This window comes from Seriola dumerili, unplaced genomic scaffold (assembly GCF_002260705.1).
Source record: "Seriola dumerili isolate Sdu_G_001 unplaced genomic scaffold, Sdu_1.0 BDQW01000621.1, whole genome shotgun sequence".
NCBI classification, from domain to species: Eukaryota; Metazoa; Chordata; class Actinopteri; order Carangiformes; family Carangidae; genus Seriola; species Seriola dumerili.
In genome coordinates, this window is record NW_019174876.1 from 242,764 (window position 1) to 267,940 (window position 25,177).

The 25,177-nt window shown below is 39.6% G+C and overlaps 2 protein-coding genes and 1 non-coding gene across 3 annotated transcripts in view; 2 read left to right on the forward strand and 1 right to left on the reverse strand.

Moving 5' to 3' along the window:
- Positions 1 to 651: 651 nt before the first annotated feature.
- On the reverse strand, positions 652 to 724 carry trnar-ccg. Its single transcript has one exon. It is a non-coding gene; the product is annotated as a tRNA-Arg (tRNA).
- A 295-nt stretch (positions 725 to 1,019) lies between these two features.
- On the forward strand, positions 1,020 to 8,552 carry kpna2 (karyopherin subunit alpha 2). The gene is made up of 11 exons (XM_022764969.1): positions 1,020 to 1,071; positions 1,404 to 1,519; positions 1,638 to 1,778; positions 2,290 to 2,378; positions 2,743 to 3,011; positions 3,552 to 3,646; positions 4,761 to 5,024; positions 5,719 to 5,952; positions 6,287 to 6,469; positions 7,656 to 7,805; positions 8,376 to 8,552. The coding sequence occupies exons 2-11, from the start codon at positions 1,454 to 1,456 to the stop codon at positions 8,463 to 8,465; spliced, it is 1,581 nt and encodes a 526-aa protein (XP_022620690.1). The 5' UTR covers positions 1,020 to 1,071; positions 1,404 to 1,453; the 3' UTR covers positions 8,466 to 8,552.
- Positions 8,553 to 9,865: 1,313 nt separating this feature from the next.
- LOC111236290 (E3 ubiquitin-protein ligase SMURF2-like) overlaps positions 9,866 to 25,177 on the forward strand; it is a 65,956-nt gene continuing 50,644 nt past the window's right edge. Inside the window, exon 1 of the mRNA XM_022764968.1 lies at positions 9,866 to 10,194. Coding sequence (XP_022620689.1) covers positions 10,143 to 10,194 — 52 coding nt within the window. The 5' untranslated portion in view covers positions 9,866 to 10,142. The remainder of the gene's footprint in view (positions 10,195 to 25,177) is intronic.

Genomic DNA, 25,177 nt, shown 5'->3' on the forward strand with positions numbered 1-25,177 from the left:
CCTTACAAAACACGTAGGTAAGTGGAAGGTAGTGAGACCAGTATATAGTTCTCCTCTTGAGTAGGTTTGAATGAGCTCATGTTAGGGACCAATAGACGTGGTAGCTGAGCCAGCACCAGTGCAAGTGAACCTTTCCATGGGCACTTATTTGACAGCATAAACAATGTTATTAGCGCCCTGATGCCGAATGGGGGTGATGGTTGTATATGATGGAGTGATGGAGTGTATGAATCTTCTTCCCCTCCAGTGGTCAGAATGAGGACACCATTACATTTATCAAACCAGACCTTCATGTTGTAATATGTTGCTGTCCACTTCTGGACTGAAGAGCTGAGCATTCCCAGTATGATGCTGCAACTGTGCATATTTATTTTAAATTGACTGTCCTTGTTTTATACAGCTGTTCCTGATCCCCACCCTTTTCTCCTCTCACATTTTACATATTTCACCATTGTTGGAATTGATAGCTGATAGTTGATTAATTGCTGAACAGACAAACTCTAGTCACAATCACCTGGTTACAAAGGGAGACTATTAATGGAGAATAGACCAATTACCGGTGTATGTGATTAGCAAGACAATGCTGTATCCCACCATTCTGCTCGCTGTGTAAAGGTACTTCTAGAAGAGCCCTGAAAAGGAAACTAAAGACGACCCAGATGGGACTCGAACCCACAATCCCCAGCTCCGGAGGCTGATGCCTTATCCATTAGGCCACTGGGTCATTACGCCACTGTTTGCGAAAAATACCCATTATCAAAATAAGACAAGTGATGGAAACTAACGATTTGACCTTCATTTTAGCATCTGAACTCGAATATCCACTTCGTTAAGTAAAGGAAATACCCACAATGGTCCACATTGAGGAACTGTGACCGTTTTATCTCGCGATACTGACCCCGGTTGCCTTTGTCAACGGTTTTGTTGTTTGATGCATTTTTTCCAACCGAAGGTGACAGGGAGGAGCTTGTAGGCAAACTGTCCAATGAGAAATCAGAAGCGAAACAGGGCGGTATACATCTGACGTCACGCCTATTGTAAGAAAAAATAGCCTGGGAGAAATCTTTTAAGGTAAGCCGGGCGCACATGTTCTATGTCAAAATATACAATTAGACAATGTATTATTACTTTAACCATTCAATTCATTGTATTTGCTTCTAATTTGATTGTATTATGGGTGTATTATCTTTATTTCTGTGAATTTCAGCGGGGTTTTTTGGGTGTTGGTTTACCAGACAGGCTCCGTGTGCAATGGGCCACATGGTGTTAGATAACCGGCTTGGCTTCAAGACAAGCGGACACTTAATTTCTTGCTGGCTCTGATGATTAACCTGAGTTAACGACGCTAGTGTAAGCAGCCGTTGGTACGAACGTTTGATCGTTAAATTCCCGTCTTTCCACAGGGAGCGTGTATAACGTTAGTGGAACCGTTTGTCTTGCTCAACGGTCAGGAATGTCAGCTGGCAGCGACAACGGAGCTCGGCTCAACCAGTTCAAAAACAAAGGGAAAGACGCCAATGTAAGCCCTGCCAGTAACGACTAGCATAAACTACAGCACGAATTATGTTGGTAATCGTCCTCAATCTTGTGTTCAATATACAGATATGTAAAACTTTTATGGGTGTCGACATTTTCAGGAGCTAAGGCGCAGGAGAGCGGAAGTCAATGTGGAGCTCCGAAAAGCAAAGAAAGATGATCAGATCCTGAAGAGGAGAAATGTCCAGAGTCTTCTGGACGAGCCGACCTCTCCTCTGCAAGAGAAGGATCCGAACGCACAGGTAGTCTGTGACTGATGAGCCCCTGGGCGGTTCGACTGCCTCGTTCACACTCTGGTTTGGCGGGGTACAGTAAACCGGACGCACCTGTCATGTCTGAAGTATTTGATTATTGGCTATGAATCACCTACATCACCCTCCATGTCAGCGCCTGACACTACCTCAAGAGAAAGTCTAGTTAAATTGAATCTTAAAGGTTGATAATATGAAAGTGTTCTCTGTTTGCACACAATGGCCAAAGGTCAATGAGAAACTTGAGGCAAATTTAAGTGTATACCTAATGATAGCAATGTGAAGGTGATTCTTCTTAATTTATAAAGGCTTTGAGTATGCGTAACATAACTGAAAGTCTGAGCAGCTTCCTTTTTCACAGTTGATTTGCATTGTCCTGATCCTGTAACCCATACCTAAACATGTTCCAGTAAATGCTGCGAGTTGTTTTTAACTGCTTGTTTGACCCATGTTCACTTGCCAGATAAGTAATCCTCTTCTGTTTCTGTTTCTGTTTCCATAGCCTCCTCAGCACTGGTCTGTGGAGGAGATTGTAGGAGGTGTGAACAGCCAGAACCTTGATCATCAGCTCCAGGCCACTCAGGCAGCCAGGTAAAGTTATTTTGAATAATAATTTGACTGAAGAGTTTTAGTGTGTTACTATAATAAACTAGTTCCATCTTATATTATAACTGTGGTATTCTAAAGAACAGACAACCAAAGCCCTGGTGTCCATCATTTGTTCAAATTCTCTTAGGTTTCAAACATATTATTTTTGGGGACACTTGTTCTTTTTCTGTTGAGTAAGAAGTCAATTTGTAGATTCCCAAACCTGTTAAACACGATGTTGTATATTTATTGCTATTTATTCCTTTAATGACATTGAACAATGCTACAACTTTACTTTCTCTTTCCCTGAAGTCACCTTCCACTGATTAACCCCTCCACTATGTTTGTTGTTTTTCTCGATGTATAGAAAGCTCCTCTCCAGAGAAAAGCACCCACCAATTGACAGCATAATTGCTGCCAGCCTCATCCCAAGGTTTGTTAGTTTTTTGGCATTGTCTGAATGTCCTCCCATCCAGTTTGAGGCAGCTTGGGCTCTGACCAACATCGCCTCAGGTACATCAGACCAGACCACTGCTGTCGTGGAAGGAGGGGCCATCCCAGCCTTCATCAGCCTGGTGGCATCACCCCACCCACACATAAGCGAGCAGGCCATTTGGGCCTTGGGTAACATTGCAGGTACTGTAGGTTATCTTTGTGGTTGAGAATTCATTTTTTTTTTTTTGCTTCTGTTGCTCCATTACTAGATCCTCCACTGTTATATTGTTAACCTTTTTTGCCTAGAAATACGTAACGCAAGGATTTGTGTGCAATTATGCATCCCTTCTTTTGTCTGCAGAAGTTGTTTGTCTCCACAGGCTGTCATACTGAATTAATTAATGTAAAAGGTTGTGCCATAAAACTCTAAAGTGATGTTGACACGTTAAGTTCATTGTCCAAAAGTGATTGATGCACGATAGTAAGGAAGCTATGGAGCCTGCATCGTGAAAAACAGTCCTGGCATATTAGGATAACAGAATAACATGCAGAAGGCTCTTTTTAAATGAAGGGCTTCCTTTGAAATTCTCTACCAAATGATTCATCTTTCATGGTAACCACATACAGAAACCATCAGCAATTTTCATGACATGAAACATTTTGTTGTGATGTACTCTTTTTCTGTTCAGTGAATACACTGCTGACTGGAGATGACTGAAAATGTCTTTTTTCTGGACCCAGGTGATGGATCCAACTACAGAGACCTAGTGATCAAACATGGTGGACTCCAGCCACTCCTGGCCCTGCTGGCAGCCCCTGACCTGTCTGTGTTTCCTGTGAGTTTCCTTTTATAAACATGACTGCACTGCTGGGTTTAAGAGGCGCATTTATGTTACATGGCAGTACAGCCTTGTTAAGAACTTGTATGTTCTATCCAGATACAGACAAGATATATTGCAAACATGGCATCAAAATATGTATCAGGCATTTTTGCTCCTCCCTGGTCAAATATTTATTTTCAGGAAGATTTGGAAGATGTCATTGGGTAACATGGCCTCCAGTACAGATTTAAAAACATTTACAGACTTGTTTGTTGTAGGCAAATCAACTAGACCCAGCTGGTTATAGATTTGTCATCTAATTCTTACACTACAGAATTTACTTGACTGCCCTTTAGTGTGGTCAGGAGTGCATTTATAACATGTGGATATACAGTATGTATTCCCTAACACATTAGAATCAGATCCTAATTCCTCTTCTGTGTATTTTGTTTGCAGCTGCACTTGTATTTAGAGCTGTGCACTCCTGATCTGATCAGTTCCTCAAAAAAATCCCTAAATTGCAGCAAGGAAATGAACATTTAAAAAAATGTATGATCTCAAATTGTAATTTGGTATTAATAAAATAAGGATATTGTAATTACTGTTGACTGACTTTTGACACTAAATGGATTATTGCAAAAAGAGGAAGTGCAATAAGCTGCCTATACATACATACACACACAAATAAATATATATATTTTTTTTTTTTATCTGCATGTGGTGTTAAGTTATTCATTCCTGTTGAAAAGCTTATGACCAGTTAAGAACCCTTTTTCACACTGCAGAGCATTTTTTTTTGTTGCTTAGGGACCTTTGAAATTTGAACCGTACAGTTTTTTACTGCAGTTATCAAAAATGTATAAATTGCACAATAGCTCCCACTGTAAAATTTGGTCTGAGCATTTATTTAAATTGAACTCATTAGTAAAGACTTTTTTATTCAAGTCATTGACTGGTTTCATGGCTTGAAAAAAATCCTGAGGCCCTGAATTTATTCTGCTTGTAGGTGTCTCTCTTTATAGAGAGGACTCTGAATAAATTTGAGTCTTGTTAGTGTTGTGGTATACTCTGTTACTCAAACAACTATCATGTTCACAAATAACACTTGACTCTTAAATCACCATACCAGTCTGGCTACCTGCGCAATGTCACCTGGACGCTGTCCAACCTGTGTCGGAACAAGAACCCAGCCCCTCCTTTGACGGCGGTGCAGCAGCTACTTCCAGCCCTGGTGCGCCTCCTGCACCATGACGACAGGGAGATCCTAGCCGACACCTGTTGGGCTGTGTCCTATCTTACAGATGGCGTCAATGAGAGGATAGAGGTGGTCGTGCAGGCTGGTCTGGTGCCCCGTCTGGTACAGCTTCTTGCCTGTGGGGAGCTCTCTATTGTGGTATGGGCTATAGCGTTTGTTAAACTCAAAAGTTAGTGTAATTTCTGACATTTGAAAGTGCAATTAGTACACTGTCTAAAGTGCTCTTATTCATTTAAGACAACAGTTAAATATTCAAAGGAGATTAATTGATCAGAAGTAACTTATGATGGCAGAAATGGAATCGAGAGAGCTTAACTTTGAGTTTAAAATCTGGAGTTTATCTTAAAGGAACAGTTTGACCATTTGAGAAATGCGCTTATTTGCTTATTTGCTTGTTTGATGAAAGTCATAGGGCTCCTTTAATATAATAGCTTGTTCCATCAGGTCCAGAAGTGCTCATTATATGCTCATAAATATCATCTCACTTCAAGACATTCCTCACAGTCCACTCAAGCCTCCTCTTTTTTTTTACCCATCCTCCTGTATCTTCAACTTTAAACCTGTCCAATTCACCCTCATCATAAAGTTGAAGAAAACCAATTTCTCTCTAGTTCTTTTTTGAACATCTGTTCTCATTACTTGAATCTTACATAATCATTTAATCCCTAATATGAATTTAGTCTTATTAAGAGTTTGGTCAATCCTGCACTCCTTGAAAATCTTTCTGTCAAGTTTAGGCTGAGTGTTGGGCAGATTACTGTTACAGTGTCTCAAGTCATGCGTGCAGTCAGATGTGAACGGAAGATGTGACTACTTCTCCTTTTCCTCCCAGACTCCAGCCCTGCGGTCACTTGGCAACATTGTGACTGGGACAGATGAGCAGACCCAGTGTGTTCTGAATGCAGGTGCCCTGGCGATGTTACCTGGCCTCCTACGTCACCAAAAGCCCAACATCCAGAAAGAAGCAGCCTGGACAGTGTCCAACATCACTGCTGGCAAAGACACCCAGATTCAGGAGGTTATCAATGCAGGACTGATACCCATCCTAGTGGAGATCCTCCAACAGGTTGGGACACAAAAGCAGACAGAAAATATTTTTGGCTTGTTGCACGAGTCCAAATAAGATTAATTCATAATAGGTCTAGTTATATTTTTATATTTTATTGATCAGTGTAAGGATGGTTGTCCTCTGCCTTTTACCCATCCATCTTACCCTCATTCAACAATAAACAGCCGTAAGGCAGCATCTGGGCTCCAGCTCCAGTTCTAAGACTGTTGTCTTTGTCAAACACAATAGTGGCAGCATTCCTAGTATCTTTAATGCTTGACTTGACAGCAACTACCACTATTTACATTCAAGGGATTTACAAACTAAAACATCAGATTTATTTTTTGTTTAGGCAGACTACAAGACCCAGAAGGAGGCAGTGTGGGCTGTCACCAATTACACCAGCGGTGGAACAGTGGCCCAAGTGGCCTACCTCGTCCACTGCAATGTGCTGGGGCCTCTGCTCAACCTACTGACAGCTAAAGAATGCAAGATCATCTTGGTCATCCTGGATGCAATCTACAATATTTTACAGGTACATTGTCAGGATTTAAAAGAAGCCACAGAAGTCCCATTTTCATCTATACTGCTCCCTTTGCATTGGAGTTGCTCACAGAAAATGTGTCTTCATGGGATATCAAAATGCTGCAGTTAACACTCTTTGCTATGTGTCCTGTAGATTTTGCCCCCCAACTTGTCTGCCATTGGCAGTGACCTCTGAGGCAAACTGTAGCGCCTAACTATTCATCTCAGAATATTAAAAAAATTAACATGCAATTTATATTTGATGAAGTTATACTTAATGTATCACAGTGAAGATTAAATTATTAGTTGCAGTTGCAAAGGCAGATTCACAGCGCAAAGTAAGAAAACCACACACAAAAAAAGCTATCAATTACAGTAAACAACAGAAAAACATGTTTTAGAAACTTGTTGGCAGGTCATTCACCTCAGCACAACTTGTGGACTGTAGGTTAGATTAGGTTACTTTATTTGTGCCTGTAGGTAAAATTGATTTGCAATAAAAAGAGTCAGCAATCACATAACGCATAACATTTAACACACAGAACAGATGTTAACTAAATCACTAGATGTTATTCTTTATTTCTACAAGATAAGAGTAGACGCATTTTATATCCAACTTCAGGTTCACTTGTAATGTATGACATGAAGAACAAACCAATTACGAAGCACAACTATTCCATCGTATTCTGTCCAGGAAACTCTTATTTTGTGTAGGATTAATATAACGTTTAGACATTAGGTGTGTGGTGAAACTTGAACTATTATAGTGGATTTGAAGTAAAATTAATAAAACATGACACAGGCCTTTTTTTCTTTTCTTTAGAACTTGAAATACAACTGTGAAAATGTTTTTCTAAGTGAAAGAAAATGCCATGCAAAACAGACTAATGTTATATTAATGCCTATAACTGCAATGAAGAACATTTTAAAGAGATGTTAGTCTTGAACCGTAACCTTACACACTCTTCTGTCAGCAGATATTTGATTTTAGATCTCAGGGAATTTGAGATTAACACCGTGGGTTTTTGAGATTAGGAAACATGTAGCCCTGCTGAATTTAATCTCACATTATAGATTAAATGACGCAGGTTGATTCTTGACATTCATGGATTAAAATGGATGGTCACAGGACACAGGTTCATTTATTGTGTGAGGAAACTATTATTCTTACAGATTTCTTTTCCCTTTCCCCACAGATGGCATTTAAAGCTGGTGAGATTGAGAAACTGTGCCTAATGATTGAGGAGTTGGGTGGTTTGGACAAGATTGAAGCACTGCAGTCCCATGACAACGAAGCAGTCTACAAATCCTCTCTAAACATTATAGACAGATTTTTCTCTGAAGAGGTAAGTGTTACTAATGACATTTGTCTGATCTCTATTGATTTTACATTTTTGAATGACCACAATGGTTTCACTTGAGGTGTTTAGAGTTGATTTTCTTGTGTATCTGTGAATCTTTATTTTTGTAAAAATGTGTGTTATGTCCTGGCAGAAGAAGCACAACTTCACTGTTAATTGTATGACTCATTCTGGCAGCTCCAGCAGGGTGGCAGAGGTTATTTGTGTGATTACCGTTCTCTACTTACTATTGCTGTAGAATAAATGTGAGGTGCGGTGCAACATATGGTAGCCTAAGCTAGTTGTTGGCTGGTTTCTACAAGTCTACCTAATTACCTAATTTGTAATTAAAGTTTTGCATTTCCTGGCCTGACCAAAATCTATCAAAATAAAACTTCTTTTGCTTTCAAAGATCTGTATTTTAATATGAATCAGTTCACAACAGATTCTTTCTTGGCTAACAGAAATTGTCCACAGAATCTATCCTAATCCATGTCCATGAAACCATCCCCAAAACATGCCAAGACTTGGTTAATCCTCTAATGCCCTTATCCTCCTGTCCCTCTTGTCTTTCAGAATGAAGATGATGAGTCTGTGGTTCCTGAGGCTACAGCAGACAGCTATACCTTCCAGATTTCCAAAGACCAGAGCACTTTCCAGTTTTAACACGTCCAGTTTGCTCTTTGTAACATATAAAAAACTGAAAATTCTTACTTTTGTTTTATATTTTTGTAATTTTTTTAGACATTTCATCCTTGTACATAACAGTACAAACAAAAATATCTGTTCCGTTTTGAAAAATATTTGTAAATAAATTTTATTCATGCATACAGTGTTTTTTTCTTGATATGTGTTTCAAATATAAGCAGGCTATGAATAGGGAAACCGGGCTTGATTCATTTGTTGAAAATATGTGACAGAGTTGAGGTGTGAAGAACCAGTGGGAAATAGGGAATGAGAGATGAGTCAATGTCACCACTAGGTGACACTGCTTATTCTATTTGCTTGTTAGTTTACAGCATATAATGATCCTGTTTTACATGTAAACTATTTTATGCCTGAAATCTAACAATTTTAATGTGTCCACTGAATATCTCAGTAGATAGCTCAGAGAGGAGGAGAACCAGACCCTGAGACTTAATTTTAAGTCACGTTCCTCAGACCTATATTTATCTACCCTCAGGAAAAATGGCATAATGTCTATAGGGGCTCATTGGTTGAATAAGTTTGAAATAGCCTTGTCATAATTAATGAGTTTTTTTTCTGTGTTTAATGTTTTTTGCCCATGGTGGCTGTATAATGTATAGCAGTGACTTTTCACATTGGAGGGCATGTAATAGACTTCTAAAATTACTCTCCTCTGCCTTTATCCTGGCCATAACTGATTCAATTTTCATTGATTAGTGATAATCCCATGTGTATACTTAATACTGATGAAAGTTCATTAAAAATTGAGACCACTTGACCATGTTCCAGCAGTATTCACGTGAATTAGTCGGCTTGTTCATGTCCAAATAATCTACATAAAGATACTCAAATGAAGCCCGGAAATGGACGACCGTACCTTCAAAATAAATGTAGACCATACGTGCCACAGCAATCGTAGTAAAAAGTAAAAAATGATTTAAATTATGTGCCCATTATTTTGGTTTGCTGGTATGTAACTTTACAATACCTGAGACTACAACAAAACTGTCTGTCAGTTTTCGCTACTTTATCATATGCGTAGGGAAATATAATGACCGGACCTATTATTGGATTTAAAGGTGAATTTGTCTTTTTCCAATATTTACAACGGAATAGAGGGTGCCGTGTTAGTTTCTGAAAGATAGTTATTGTACTTTCAGGTGGCCCTCTTGCGTAAGTTTAGTGGAGCTAATGCATTGTTCAATCCTGCTTTTATTTTGAATGACGGTAGCGGATGTGCTCTCATATCTAATGTCCCTGAGCTTGTCTGTCTGTCTAGGAGCATAGCCTTTACAATCATCACCACCAACTTCAGTCTGAGCTGCCCGGGCAGAGTAGGCGCTTGTCTGGATGGAGGGCAAACCGTTCACCTGACTTGTATCAGTACCCGTGGCTCGCGGCATGAACGACATTTGGGAACATAGTTATTTGACATTTTTACGTGAACGGGGCTCAAGACGAGAGTGTTATTCCAGCGATATGATTATGATACCATTATGTTGCATCAGTCAGCGTGATTTGCTATGGTGATACTACAAGCTAACCCCAAGCTAGCAGAGGGATTGTTTTGGGAGATACCCTTTTGAAAAAATCATACGCTGACACATGAATTAGAGACTTTTTGTGAATTTTCATCAAGCTGGAACACAAAGGGGAATGTCTAATCAAGGAGTTAGGAGAAATGGCCCAGTAAAGCTGCGGTTGACAGGTAAGCGAATTTAAACCCCCTCCTGCGCCGCTCGAAACGTTAGCAAGTTAGCCTGCTAGCCAACCAGGTTTACATATGCTGATGGTACAGCAGGACACTGGCGACTATAATAAACATTTCAATTCATATTATACCTTATGTTCATTGTTTTTATCACACTTCAATTGTTTGATTGTAACTGAATGTGACTCACGCTAAAACCCTAAGGAGCACTGAAACGCAGTCAATGAACCTTGTTCGTTAGCAAAAATTAGCTGTAACCTACTGTAACTGTTTATGTTGAAGGTTAATAACCCAGCTGGCTAACGTTATTTGTAGCCTGTATTGACTTTGGATGGGCTTCCTCCAAAAGTAATGTCAGATCTAAATACTTAACTTTGGTATCAGGAAGTCTGTGATAACGTTAATGGATTCCTGTAGTTTTTCAGCATAGTTTGTGGATATCTTTTACATCACCTGTTTATTCATACCGTCATTAAAACACTACTATGTGTGATCATCTGTCATTAAGACTCGTCTAATTGTGGTCTATGAAGAAAAACAGTGGCAAAGCACAGAAGAGACATACCACTATATTATGTGGTGTTCCTTAAAGTAATATTCCAAGCAATTCATTTGCATTTTCCAACGAGGCAAACGTTTTCTGGTTTGCTCTGAGGAGCTATTGTCTTATTATGAAAGAAATGGCATGTGTATTGTTTTAGATTTTACCTGCAGTGATGGATGTACGCAGGAACCAGATTTCAAACCTTTCACCCTCACCGTCTTCTGGTGGTAACCACATCAAATGATGAATCTGATGGTGTTCAGCTGATGTGTAAGAACCTACAGTTGTCTGATTCTGTTGACGTGTCTATCTGTATTTGGTGATAGACCACTATTGTTTTTGTTTTTAAGACTCACATCAGTGCAGTATAGTTTTGAATTCCTACAGCATAGATTAATGACAGGTGTTCTGTCATGATATGGTTTTTGGAAGGTTAGATGACATTATGTGAATGAAGTGTCTTCTCATTCAGCATAATGTGCAGCAAGTGAACAACAAGGTCATTTACTTACGAGGGTAGATTAATACTAAAAAGAACTCTCAAAGCTCAAAGACCTACCCAGCCGTCCTTCCTACTCATTTGCCCTGGGTTTCTTTTTTTCACCCCTCCATATGGGGAATGGTTTTAAATGGGCTGCAGTGGTCTTCAGACGGAATCCCAGGAATGTGAAACCTCACAGAGGAAATGTGAGTCTTTCCTGATCATAGACACATCCTCTGTCTGTCCTTCACTAGAGAGAAAGGATAAGGATAGCAGTGTGTGTGTGCGTGTGTGTGTGTATATGAAGGGAGAGAGCCATTGGGGTTCATATGGCAGAGCGCGACCAGAATTGCTGCTCACACAGTGATGATCAGTGATGCTAAGGCAACATTTAGACTAGTGCATTCATTGCAACTAAACATGTGTGTTTGGTTGTGGCCACACTTGATTTATGCGTCTGAGACCGTGTGCATTTAGACCTAACATTGCATACCAGCCGTAGTCCAGTTTCACTCTGTCTGCTCTGTGGTCTCATAGTTTGCATGTGTTTTTTTCCCCTGTAAGACAGAAGTTGAATTGGTAAAACCAATAGCTAGGATCTAAAGGAGATAAGGGATCTATAGTTGGAAATATGGTTATGTTTCATAATTTCTATAAAAATGATAATAATAATAATAATCTGTTTGAATGCATCTTCATTTGCAGTCTGTAGCCTTGTTGCTGTTTCCCAGCTTTCATCCCTGCTGGCCACCATAAGTGTGACCCATGCAAATTAGATTAAAACGATGGCTCTGTATCAATCAGGGTTTTTACTTCAGAATAACATTTTAATTAAAATTCAGTTGCATAATTATGGATTTCAAAGTAAATTCTTTTCTGACTTGCTAGTAAATTGCTTTATGCTTAACCTCCAACCAAGGCTAATCACTTTGTTGTCTAACACTTTTATCTATTGCCAACGTGGCCCTGCAGAGGCTGTCGCTTCATTTCTTTGCATTTTTCTGTTTCAGTCACAAGTCTCTGCCCCTTTATTTAAAACTCTTCTCAGATGCAAATTTTATTCATAAAAATATTACACTATGGGTTCTGCTTATGCAAACCAGTCAGTTTTTCTTCTTGATTTGTTCGTCACAATAATATAAAATTTGACAGGTTTTTTCTTCCACCAAAGTTAAGCTTTTCCTAGATTGGTGTCACAGAGGAGTGACTGTTATAGCTTGCCACCCTCACTGGTATCCCCTCTTGTCACAGCAGTAGATTAGAATTTGCGTAGGGTGGTCTTACACACACACACACACACACACACTGCAGGATTTTGATTGTATTCATCCCCAGTTTAGTCATCCCACACTGCATTTAAATGCCACCTTCTAATTTCTCTGAAACGCTTTTTTGGGGATCTTCCTTAAGTCTGGAACATTTATCTGGGACAGTTGCTCTTTGATGCTTAAATTAATAAAAACATTGTGGTTTGAATTTGCTGGTAGGCGGTGTGTCGTCGTGTCCCCACAGAGTTTGCTGCCAAGCTTGTAAAAGAGAGCAGTCTTGGTTTTTGAGAGCTGTTATTCCGAACACTGCAGGGAGCCGACAGTTGGTGTAGTTCCCCCTCTTTCTACTTTGCAGTAAGAGCTGGTGTATGATTTACTGAAATTGAACAAGAACAGGGTGTTTCCCTCACTTTCGTTCACTGGATGGAATCTGGAGTTCCTCAAAGGTGAATGACATGAGATGTACGAGGGGATGAGTCCATCTCTTGCCGCCATTCAAATATGGCTTCTTGGCTGCACTATGTTGTTGCTGCCCTTGCTGCTAGGGAAGGGAGTCTGTCTATGTGATCCATTTCCTCCATTAGACTCCAGTTGGCACGCAGCAAGCAGGGAACGACTGGAAGAATCATCTCAGGATTCTCCCTGTTGTGTGTGAGCGCGTGACACTTAAGCAAGCAAGGAAACCCACATTGACATTTTTAATCTACTCTCATGCTTTGTCTGTCTGTCTGTCTGTCTGTCTGTCTGTCTGTCTGTCTGTCTGTCTGTCTGTCTGTTTGTCTGTCTGTCTGTCTGTCTTGTCCCTCATTGTAAAATTTCGGATAGCTGGTGCTAGAGCTTGTGTGTGTATTGAATGGGGGGAAAAGCCAGGAAGCCGGTGATTAAGATAAAGATCGAGCCTCTGTCCCTGGCCCAGCATTAACACCGGGGCAGAGTGGATTTTAGGGAAGTTGTCAGGGACCACTGTCTTAGCATTCGCTGTCAGCTCTCAGAGTACAGCTGTGTGTGTCAGCTTGTTTGTATGTGCAATGTTTGTGCTCTCAAAACAGAAGACAAACACACACTTTCACGTGTACATGAACACAGACAAATTCATGTACACAGTTGAGCTTCCACAGGATGTACTGTCATCACGCGATGCTGAGCTAAATTTGGCCTGTCAGCTTCCTAAAATATGGGGAATGAATGTTACAAGGAGTGGACTGTGGTGATAGTTAGTAACCAACAGGAGCTGTCAACTTTCAAGCTGCGATGCCCACATTGGTTGCAAGATAATTGTGCATTATAGATAAGTTTTGTTCACATTAGAATGCTAGAAGAATTTTAAAAAATAATGATGAGAGAGACATTTAAATGGCATATATTTACTGCCTTTTTGGATAATTTGACTTAAGCAGCCTGAAATGAGAGGAAATAAAATACAATTATTTGGAAACAGTTTTCTCTGTTTGCCTGAATCTGGCAGCTGTCTTATACATTCCTTTTTTTAGCTTACAATTTTGAGTCTCTGACTCACTTCTTCATGCTCACCTTGAATGGATAATGGCGGCCAGCAAAATTTCTTGCCAGTTTTGCTAGCTTCTCCGTATGATTTGAATGGAAGCTGATTACATAGTTATAGTCACATTTAATCAACCCATTGTGAGCTGCTGGTAGTGCAGGGACTTGCATGTATGTGCTGGTGGTGTTATTTATTTTGTTACGTCTAAGGTGTTTGATTTCCAAGTGGCCTGTTTCCCTTTTAAACAATACAAAGATTTGACAGTTGAAATGTGGACCACAGTTAGTGATAATGATTCATCAGCATACAATAGAAATGAGTCATACAGTGACATGTTTACTGTGTTGCGCTCTCTTTTATTTATCACTGGGAACAGTTTAATTTAGGAACAAGCAATCCTCTGGCAGAAAGTGCAGTTTGACCCAGTTATGAGGCAATTAATAAGCACCGCTCAAAAATTCTGATTGCTGCAGCATCACCTCTACGATACTGAGAAGATTTTCACCAGTTTTATTTTACAGTTGTGCTACCCCACACACATTGAAAACTATAGGGTGAAAATGTTTGCATTTCTGCATTTGCGCAGAATAAAACATCTGACTTCAGGAAAGATGAGAAAAGGTAATCTGCAAATGTAATGCTGATTGAAACTCATAGCATAAGGAAAGAAGGTGTAGAAGGTTGCTCATAAACCTTAGCTCCCCAGGCACTGAGATAAGTAAGCCTTTAGCTGTTCTGTATGCACCTGTATGCATATCTCTACTCCCCCATATTGAAAAAAGTGATGTTTTATATCTGGAGGTCAGTGGGCGACTTGTCTTTACAGTCCACTGCCTTTTTGAAGGCAGAGATTCAGTGTTTGTGCTGTTATAGCCAGCATTCACAAGAGTATGATATGTTGAAGCCTACGTGCTCATTTCCATACTACTTACCTCTGGTTTTCTTCTTTCTGGAATCAGAGACTTCCTCTTTGACTTGGCTTCTTGTATTTTTTGAGCCTGTCTGTCACTGTGACTTCTGAACATGCAGTGAAGCATAATGTGCTACTCTTCATCTCAGAGATTTGAAAGGAGGCTAGTCTGTGAGTGTGTATGCACACACAGATGTGTGTGAGAGTGAGAAAACTGGTGTGTCTTTAGCTTGGAGTGTGTGTGTATACCAGGGGTGTTCAATTAGAATTCAAAGAGGTCAAGTTAGACAAAATTTCCTCAAGCAAAGGTCCAGAACTTAGGTGTGGGGTCAGTGCACAGCAGCAATTACACACTATACCTTCTCTGTATAATAATAACTATATGTTCTTTTATCATTTCAAGGGAAACAACACCTGTAATAAGTAATAACTACATAACTACAAAAATTGTAATAAAGTGCTTAGTTTCACAAAATGAAATAAACTTTTCATTTTTTTTGTATGGTTAACTCCAGTTGTTAACCAACAGTCTCAACCATTTATAATGAACAATTTCAACACATCTTAAAAATTGAACAACTTTTCCCACTTATTTGTCCGATGTCATCTCTCCCCTAATGTGTATCTCACTCACTGACCTGAGTCACAATGATTGGCTGAGTAGCGTCATGTGACCAGTGCCGCAAAGGCTAGAAAAGCTGTGCTGGTTCAAATAGAAATGCTCTGTCAAAATGTAATAATTCTCAATAACTTATAGGTTTTAGGTCTGAGTCATGATAGGACGCCGTCTGGGTCCAGATCCGGACTGCGGTCTGTCTATTAGTGACCTGTGGTCTATACTATACATTCTTGCTTGGTGGTGTGTGTGTGTTTTTATGTGCTACAGCTAAAACTTTTTACACTTGATCTGCCAAGACAAAAGAGCAGCCCATATAGGGCAGTTCGAGGCTGCTGCTGTCAACTACTCTGTCGTCGGCTCATCTCATGTTCATATTTTTCTCATATCTTATTATCACTCCTCTGATTACACATTTTCTCCTCTATTAAAGTCTTCTCTCAATTTTTGTCCCCTCCCACATGATCTTCTGTCACTCATTACTGTTATTCATCCTGTAGCTTGATATTCCAGGTAAAAGTGTCAGAAACATCTATAGAAAAAATACATAAAATTGCACTTTAGGAAACAGCCATTGATAATGGAGGAATGCATGTTTTTGCTGGAACAGACTTTCACCTCAGAAGTGTAGGCGTGAATCTAGAACTTTCTTGTTCAGCTTAGCATCTCCTTGCAGAGTTATTCAATCTCACCAGCCTTGATGTTTTAAGAAATATCAATGGATGGAAGCAGTCAATAGGTGCAGACATGTATGCAAGATAAATTGAACACTGAAATTGTAAATAAATAAATTAGTTAAAGTAAACATTTGGGATCTCATTAAATGTGATAGCAGTTAATTAGAAGTGGGAGAAACGGACATTAATGCATCATTCCATATGTTTTTTGCTATAATGCTGCTGTTGCAATCAAATTACAAAATAAGTGTGATCTTGAATGAGAGACAAAATGCATGACTCCCCATACTAGTTACAACATTATGTAGCAAACCTAACAATAATGAGAAGTCTAGCACACAAAAGACAATGCAGTGTTGCAGTAATAGGCTGGATTTAAATGCCAAAACACTGAAGGTTGTCAGTCTAAGCTTGAATCCATTCCCCTGGGTATCTGTTGCGGATGTCAGTGCTAGACAATTTGGTTAAGTGTGAAATGGTCTCAGTTTATGGGATGCATAAGAGCCCCTGTGTAAAATGCATACTCTGTGGCAAGAAAAATTGGTTAATGACCTGTGTTTCATTTTCAGTTAAGTCATCTGGCTGTGAATGTTGTGCTGAATTATGACCTAACATAAATATTCAGTACTATAGATTAGTCTGTGTGCAGGGTCCTTGTCAGGAAAGAGATGACGCTCCTGCGAGCGACGGTGCATGTCTGCTTGTTCTTGCCTTTAGCCTCTGGGGTCACTGTGTTGTGGTCAGGTTTTGCAGAGCAGCATAGAGCTCTATACCCAAACTTCCTCCAGCTCTGTTTAGTCTGCATCACTAGCATATACTTCAATTGACTGCACACACACTTGACAGGTTCTATATACTCATTCACTGTTCATGAGGCCCTCCTCATCATATGGAAACATTTTATTCAGTCTGTGACGCAGCCGTTTCAACTGTGTTGTAAGTTCTGTTATCAGTAAATCTAAAAGGAAACACAGGAAACAATAGTTTTCAGATGCAGCAGACCAGACAATACAATGTGACACATTTTGCTTAATTTGTAGTAAAAACATGAAAAATTCTCACTGCATATTTGGCTATCCCAAACAACAAATGTTGATATTTTAACTTCACACATGTTCACTTGATATCACCTCATGACTCAAGTCAAAGCTGAACTTGTGGTCACTTGTGCTGTTACTTCCCTAAGTTTAGCAAAACCTCATTTAAAAAGTTTTATTTATCATTTACAAGTTGCTTTCAGAAGAGTCAACTTCAGGTTCTAATTTACAAAATGGAAGAGTAGTGTAAAAACTTGATAATGTCCAACTTTAATTTTTATTTATCAATTATGTAAGTGCATTGCCATGGAAATACATGGGCATCTGCATGTCTATCGTAGCTGTTTGCAAACAAAGAATTTCTGTAGAAGCTACTTATATGTGCACTCTGATTTCCCTGCTGTATGATTACTGATAACATTATGTTGATATCCAAGTACAGCCCTTTTCATCCCAGTTGTTTTACTACTGAATGTTACATGGGGGGCTCTGTCCCCGTCCCCCCAAGACAATGGTAGGGGAAACACTGGGTACATTTGTTTCCAGTTGACTTGTGGATTTTTCTATTAGGGTTAGCACACTGAACACAACCACAGCAAAGCAGAATTGGAGGAGCACTGCTGTGGTGAGATGTCAGCTGTGTGCAGCTGGTCAGTCCTCTATTAACTCAAGATGAATGCTGCTTGATATCTGATCGGACCCTAATGATTTGTTTGGAAACATTACTGTTAAGAATGACGAATTCAAGCTGTCTTAGTATTTTCAGCCATGGTCTTTGTATCTCAACACAGGATTGTATTAGGGACTGTATTAGGAAGAATTTGGTATATGAGGACACTGTGACTCGGTAATGAAATCTCAAAGGGCACTGCCAGTCTCATAACTCAGCTTTAGTGTTCTCCACTCATGACCTGCGTTTCACCATGTAACACATAGGGAGCTTACATACTTTCTACTGGATCAAAACCTGTTGTGCATAAGATATTTGGCTGGAAGATGATCTCATAATCAAACTTATTCTGTCTTTACAGCAACAAACAGATCCTTTGAATACAAAGCATGCATAAGTATGATTATTAATAAATATATGATCTTTATTGGCTGCATGTATTATATGGCACAATATAGTCTATGATTTTGCCTTTTTCTAAATAGCTTTGTGAAACTTTGTTCTTAGACTTTGGTTGTTTCAGTCAATCCTTAGTTTTATCTGCTTTTCAAATTACTTTGGAACTTGGTGGCATCTGTGTACTTCGGAGCAGGAAAATGGAAAGACTGAACACCTCAGTATTGCATAACAGCCTCGGACTGGAGAGGAGGTGGGCTTCAATATGCAGAATACATTAAACTTTCCAAGTGCTTCAGAAGGATTTTCCTGCAGAATATGGAGGAGAAATATCACATTTTTATTTTCATATGGCTAGAGCATAATATTTCTGACAGCCTCTGAAAATTATAGAGGAAGGCAAAAACCTGAGTCTTAAAAACTTAATTTTGAACATGTGAAAGCTCAGGTAATTGCTCTTGCACTTAACTGCATCCTGCCTATCTCTTCCTTTCACTGCCTGAACTCTCTACCTCACCACTGCAGCCTCTCATTGTGTGTTTCTGTATCCTGCATTTTTCTCTGCAGTCTTTTACTCTCTTTGCTTTCTTGAACAGGATGTCCCTCATCTCTCTGTCATTTCTCTCTCTTCCTTCCTCTCCCTCACTCACCCCCGGATCTCGTCCAGACAGCTGACAGACGAGTCTGTCGGTGTGGCTCCAGCTTGGTGTATTTTCTTTCTTTATCTGTTTTCAACTTGTGATGTACACACACACACACACACACACACACACACACACACACAACCCACACGCACACACCCACCCACACACACACACACACATACACACACACACACACACACACACACACACACACAAACACACACACACACACTTCCTGTACCGGTCCCTGCTCAGCCGATACATGTTATCATATGTTTTTAAAGTGAGTTTTGCTTGGGGGACAATTAGGAGTGCTGTGGGGGGATTCATGGACCATTAGGAAATAATAAATTCATTTAAATTTTTAGTTAGATGAGGTTAACTATATTATAGTTTATTAATTACATGTCGTAAGAGGTAAAACGTTATCTCCTAATTGTCATTGCCGAAATTCATAAACAGGTATGGAAGTGTTGAGTGATTGCGACGGAAGTCATAATGATCGATAAATCTGAATATAGAAATTATAAAATTGTATTTTATATAAGTCAAAGAGGTAAACGTTTATTATAAGCGAAAATCTAATGAGCTAGAGAAGTAGAGACATAGAGTATATGATTACATAGGTAATTGACGCGCACAGCACAATCTTATTAAGAGGAATGTAATAGTAGATTGGGAGCCCCATGGTTGGCCTTAAATCTCCATCTTTTTGTGAAAGAGCTGTGTTGGCTGGCTTATAATCTAGTAAACTAGATGTAATATTCAGCAGGTATTCAATTAAAGATAATGTTAAAGAGAGAGGCATAACTTAATTATTAAATATAAAAAACTAAAAAGCTAGTTGTGGTATCTGAAACTAGAGAAGTTTTTTGTACTTTTTGATTGCCAGAAAATGAGAGAGAGACAAGACGGTCGTTTAGGTGGTGGTGCATCAACAAGAATGATCGACGAAATGTATCACTGTGCTTGGCTAGAGTCGTAAATTATAGAGCTAGTTTACCTGTGAATGAGATAAAAGTTTATGTATAATTTCTCATTTGATTTATTCTAGTTTTTTAAACCAGTAGAAGCAGGACGGAGCAGGGTGACTTGTGGACACAATTGTCCCATCACTGTTAGATATTGTTATGGATTTGACAGATCTTACCAGCACTCTCTGAGTGTGTGTGTGTGTGGTGTGTGTGGTGTGTGTGGCGTGGCGTGGTAGGCACAGTTATAGCGTGGCGTGCGATAGCTGTTCGCGTTTTGCGTGCGCGTGAGTCCTGGTGGAGACACTCAGTAATGTAAGTGCGAAGGGACACACAATCAACACACACCAAACTCACCACAGCGCAACATTTTATCCTGACGCTCTTGCCACTACAAGGATACTAATGCTCAGAAGTTTCTGTGTGGTGTTTGAAGTTTGTTAAGCTGTTGGGAAGAGAGACAAGTGGGAAGACATTGCAGGCGGTGCCAGCTGGTTTTTAATTGAGTGGGAGACACGAGGAATCAAGTAGATAGGGCAGCACTATAGGTGTGGGCCACCAACCGCACATACGCGCTGTGCAACTGGTACACTGACAACATAACCACAATAGGGAAGCAGGAATTTAACCAAAAGTAGAGAGACAGTAGCAATGTTTTGGTCTACTATTGAAAGGAATGTTTAAGGAGAAGAGCAGAGCTGCCCAACACTTGCAAATCTAGCTGCTGTTTAAAATGTGATGATCGGTTTAAAAGAGTCACTTTTGTAATATGCGTTAAACAACAAATCCTAATGACTACAAGTATTTTAAATGAATAGCGTGGTACAGAGTTAGCGACGCGAAGGTACAAAGAAATATGAATACTAGGTCACACAGGAGAACGTGGAGATTGGCATAAGATGTGAGGTGATAGATGTGGGATCATAAGATAAATCGGTGGAGGTATAATGTGGCGCTGGAATTTGTGTCCATGACAATGGGGAGTTAAGTAAAGAGGATATTTTTGAGAATGTGCCTGGTTAGTGTGGCCTCGCCAATGCCAATTAAGTACTTGCTTCGCTGTGTTCTCGTATTTTGGTGGCTCGATGCAAGCTAATAGCAGTCTAGGTTCTGCTGTCTTTGTATAGTATGTGTTTTTGTGGCACACATCAATACCCCCACCCACAATTAGGGAAAGATACAATTCAACACAAACACATATGCCCTACTAACGATAGAAAGTGTGTCGTATTTGTTGGTGTGCTAGTGGTGCCAGTTGAAATATAGCTATAGTTATATAGACATCTAAAGACTGGGAAGGATAAAGACTAACATGAGTTGATCAGAAAGTCGCTTACTCATAAGAGTCATTGCAAAAAACTCGAGAAGTGACAGGAAACACGGCATAGGCATTGCCTGATCACCCTCTCTCTTGTAAACGCTGCCTGTGTTCTCACCATTCTGTCTCACACATTAATCACATGGTGCTCAAGCTTCGTCCTTCGGGGCCCTTTCTCTCGTCAATTAGGATAGTAATATTGCTTGTTGTTATGTTATAATGTTGAATATCGGTATTCAAGTGTGATCTCGAAGATTTGGTGTCTCCATTGTATATCAATGTGATGCGATTGCGGTGTTCCATTCAAACAATATCATCAGGAGGGAAGACCTAATGATAGTGATATGTATATAAGAGTACCTCACATACATAGAAAACATAATATGAGACACATTTCACTAGTATATCTAGTGAAATTTCTAGCGGTATATCAATTATGACACAGACATGAAAGAAATTTTTTAAAACATTTAGCACTACATTGGAGGACACGGAGGCCACATGCACTAAATGCCTCTAGGCAGAAACACAATGTAGGCATATATTATGTTATGTCAATATTTAAACAGGTGTAAGGGACAGTATTTCTTATGCTGGGTTCTCTCTCTTCTCTCGTACTCTGGTTTATAATGAAAAGAATATCCAACATTGTAGTATTGATGGCCATAATCCAAGGCAGGCTCAATGTAGACATATAGAGACTGGGCAGTAGCAGCGATGCAGCAGAACATGCATTGGGATGTATTGTGTGAATTTCGGACAGTTTAGCAACACACACACAAGGCTGCATTGCGTCCCAAGCGTAATCAAAAGCAGTGAAATGGCGGTCAGGACTCTGCAGCAGGGCAGATGTGCAAAATGAAAAAAAATCCCCATATTATGAAAAATATTGCAATAATTGCAGGAATATCACCATTGCTTGTACATTATTGAATGTAAGTCCAGAGTCTATTTGTGTGTATTATTCTTTTAGTGTATTTGAGATACTCTTAAGCTCGTAGAGAATAAGGACTAAAGGCTAGTAAAAGCTGAAGGAATGACGTCTTTCTGAAATGCAGTAGTATGTGATCTGGAACAATATCACAGTTGAGTTTGAGGAACTTGAACATTGTTCATTGGAATTATGACAGTATCGATGACAAACTTGTCCAAGCTGGTTTTGGAGCAGAGAGGGAACCTTTTCTTTGTTGTTGGTTGTTGGTCAGGTGACAAAAAATACAGCCAAAGTTATAATTTCCTTAGATTTGTCAGTGGATTATGTGCATAAGTTGTGCTCTTCTGTTTGCAGCTAGAGGCTCAATCGTAGCCATGACGCCTTACTAACTTATGTAGCATCCTGTATCTAGAGTGCTTTATTAGAGCTTTTATTAGGCATTTTGTCAACACTCAGTCGGATAATAATGCGAATACGTTGCTGCTGTTCTCTGACTGATAGCAACTTGTAGTGTGTCTGTGATGCTGTGGTCTCAGCAGTCTCAGGTAGAAAACACAGGTCTCTCAATTCAACTACTAGATCTGTCCCTTCGCTCTTTCCTCACAGATTCCTTCCTCAAGTGTTCGATCGAGAGCTAAGAGAATCATCGTTGTATTACCAGTGCGGTCATACTATGCCCCATCACCCCTCTTCTTTATTATACTTTTCCTCCTAATTTTCCTTGTACAAATTTTACGTGCAGGTTATTTCTTCTCTGTTTATTGTCCCCTATCCACTCTTCCATACTGTAAGTTTTCCTTCTTTTATTGCTTTCTTCTTCTCTCTCTTTAGTGCTCCTCTCGATATCCCACTCCCGCACCTCAACCTCTGAGACACTGTTTTACACTTCATAATCATGGTCTCATTCTATTCTACCCGTTTTCCCATCGCAGAGACAGTTATAAATTAATCCTGGCATCCATATGGGAATTGACACCACTACAAAGAAGCACACACAACATATGGTGCCAGTTATTTTCAAACACACACGAAACAACACATCCTGGGTGGGCTGACATTCTAATTGTTGTTGTTTCAGGCACCTTAGGAGAACAAGTTAAATAAGCTTCTAGTATAAGCTAATAGAGCATTCACAACATGTTTTTTTAAAGATATGAAAATATTACAAGGACAAAAAATTAACAGCCTGTCCCAGGGGTAATTTCAGTTAAGTGAACCGCAATCACTCCAACAATCACAATAAGTTAACACTTTTACTCCGTCTTTGTGTCTATCATTATCCTGTCCACAATCGATGCAGGAAAACCCTCTTCCTGTCCAACCCACATAATTGTTTTGACCTTGTAGTGTGAATCTATATGCCAGTGTTCTCTTGTGTTTAAATATGACAAGAAATGTTGTACTGCATTCTGAGACAGTTGTTTGTATGAATCATATACAGTATGGGCTGTGCTCATAAAAGAGGTTGGCCCAACTTTACATCAGGTAAAGCACGTGCAGATAAAATAAGCAGCCATAATGTCATACCTAATGAGTCATATGGGAAGACTTTCTGCTGGCTATGATATTACACCTGGACTGTATCTAAAGTCTGAGTCAAAGTAAATTGTATACTACATATAGAAGCATCGACTGAAGTTTATTTAGATCACAAGTCAGGTGTAATATCATGATACAAGGAAAGGTCATTCCATATGACTATTAGGTAGACATAGACATGCTTATTTTTATCTGCACGTGTTTACTGATGTAAAGGTTGGGGCAACCTTGTTATGCGCACAGCCATAATGTTAGAGTTCATACAACATGTCTCAGGAATGCAGTAACAACATTCTTCGTCAGTATTGTTAAACACAAGAGACCACTGCATATGATTCACACAAGTAACACTATGTGGGTGGACAGAAGGGTTTTCCTTGCATGATATGTGGAACAGGGATAAATGAAGACACAAGACGGAGTAAAAGTGTTTAACTTATTGGTGATTGTTTGCGAGAGACTCTGCGGTTACTAAACTGAAATTAGCCCCTACAGCTGTTAATTTTTTGTCTTGTAATATTTTTCAATCTTTAAAAGCAATATTGTGATGTTCTATTAGCATTATACGTAAGCTTATTTAACTTGTCTCCTTAAGGTGCTGAAACAAAACAATTAGAAGTCGAAGCCCACCAGGATTGTGTTTCGTGTGTGTGTTGAAGTAACTGCAGTATGGGGTTGGGGTTCGTTTTTGGGGGGTTTGTTGGGGGCCCCTTTAAACAATTTTTTTTTTGTAGTGTGTTCAATTCCATATGGATGCCAGGATTAATTTATAACTGTCTCTGCGTGAGAAAAAGACAGGGGTAGGAATTAGCAAAATGAAGCGACCATGAGGGAGTGTTGAGAAGTGGAATAAAGCGAAGTTTTGTAAGAGGTATTGAAGGTGGGGAGGGGATATAGAGAATAAGGGAGGAGGAGTAAGTAAAGCAAGTAAAAGAGGAAAATCTAAGTGCTGGAAGAGGGGATAGGGAAAAATAAACAGAGAAGAACTTGCGAATATTACAAGGAAATTAAAGGAGAAAAGTATAATAAAGGAAGAGAGGGGTGATGGTGGAGAGATGACGCCCTTCGTAATACACATGCATTCTTCTAGTCCCACAACCACTGAGAAGGAAAGTTGAGGAAAGCAAGGGAAGAGTCTATGTATTGAATAACTGGTTTCTACCTGAGACTCTAGACACAGCATCACAGACCACTAACCAACTTGCTATCAAGCTCAGAGACACAGACAACCTATTCTGATTTCCCTGAGTTTCAGCCAAAGGCTAAAAAGCTACAAGTAAGCACTAATACAACGGAGTGCTAACAAAGTAATGAAGGCGTCATGCTACGATGAGCCTCTAGCGCAAAGCAGAAGGCACACTTTCACATAATCCCATGACAATCTAAGGAAATTCATTACTTTGGCTGTTATTTGTCCTGCAACAACAACAACAAAGAAAGTTCCTCTTGCCAAAACCAGTGGACAGTTTGGTAT

What these genes read in the sequence shown, in the direction of transcription:
- kpna2 (XM_022764969.1), top strand. Translation starts at nt 1,454, where the DNA reads ATGTCAGCTGGCAGCGACAACGGAGCTCGGCTCAACCAGTTCAAAAAC. An exon ending in GTGGGGAGCTCTCTATTGTG is followed by an intron (nt 5,025 to 5,718) that starts GTATGGGCTATA and finishes TTTTCCTCCCAG; the next exon opens with ACTCCAGCCCTGCGGTCACT. An exon ending in ACAGATTTTTCTCTGAAGAG is followed by an intron (nt 7,806 to 8,375) that starts GTAAGTGTTACT and finishes CTTGTCTTTCAG; the next exon opens with AATGAAGATGATGAGTCTGT.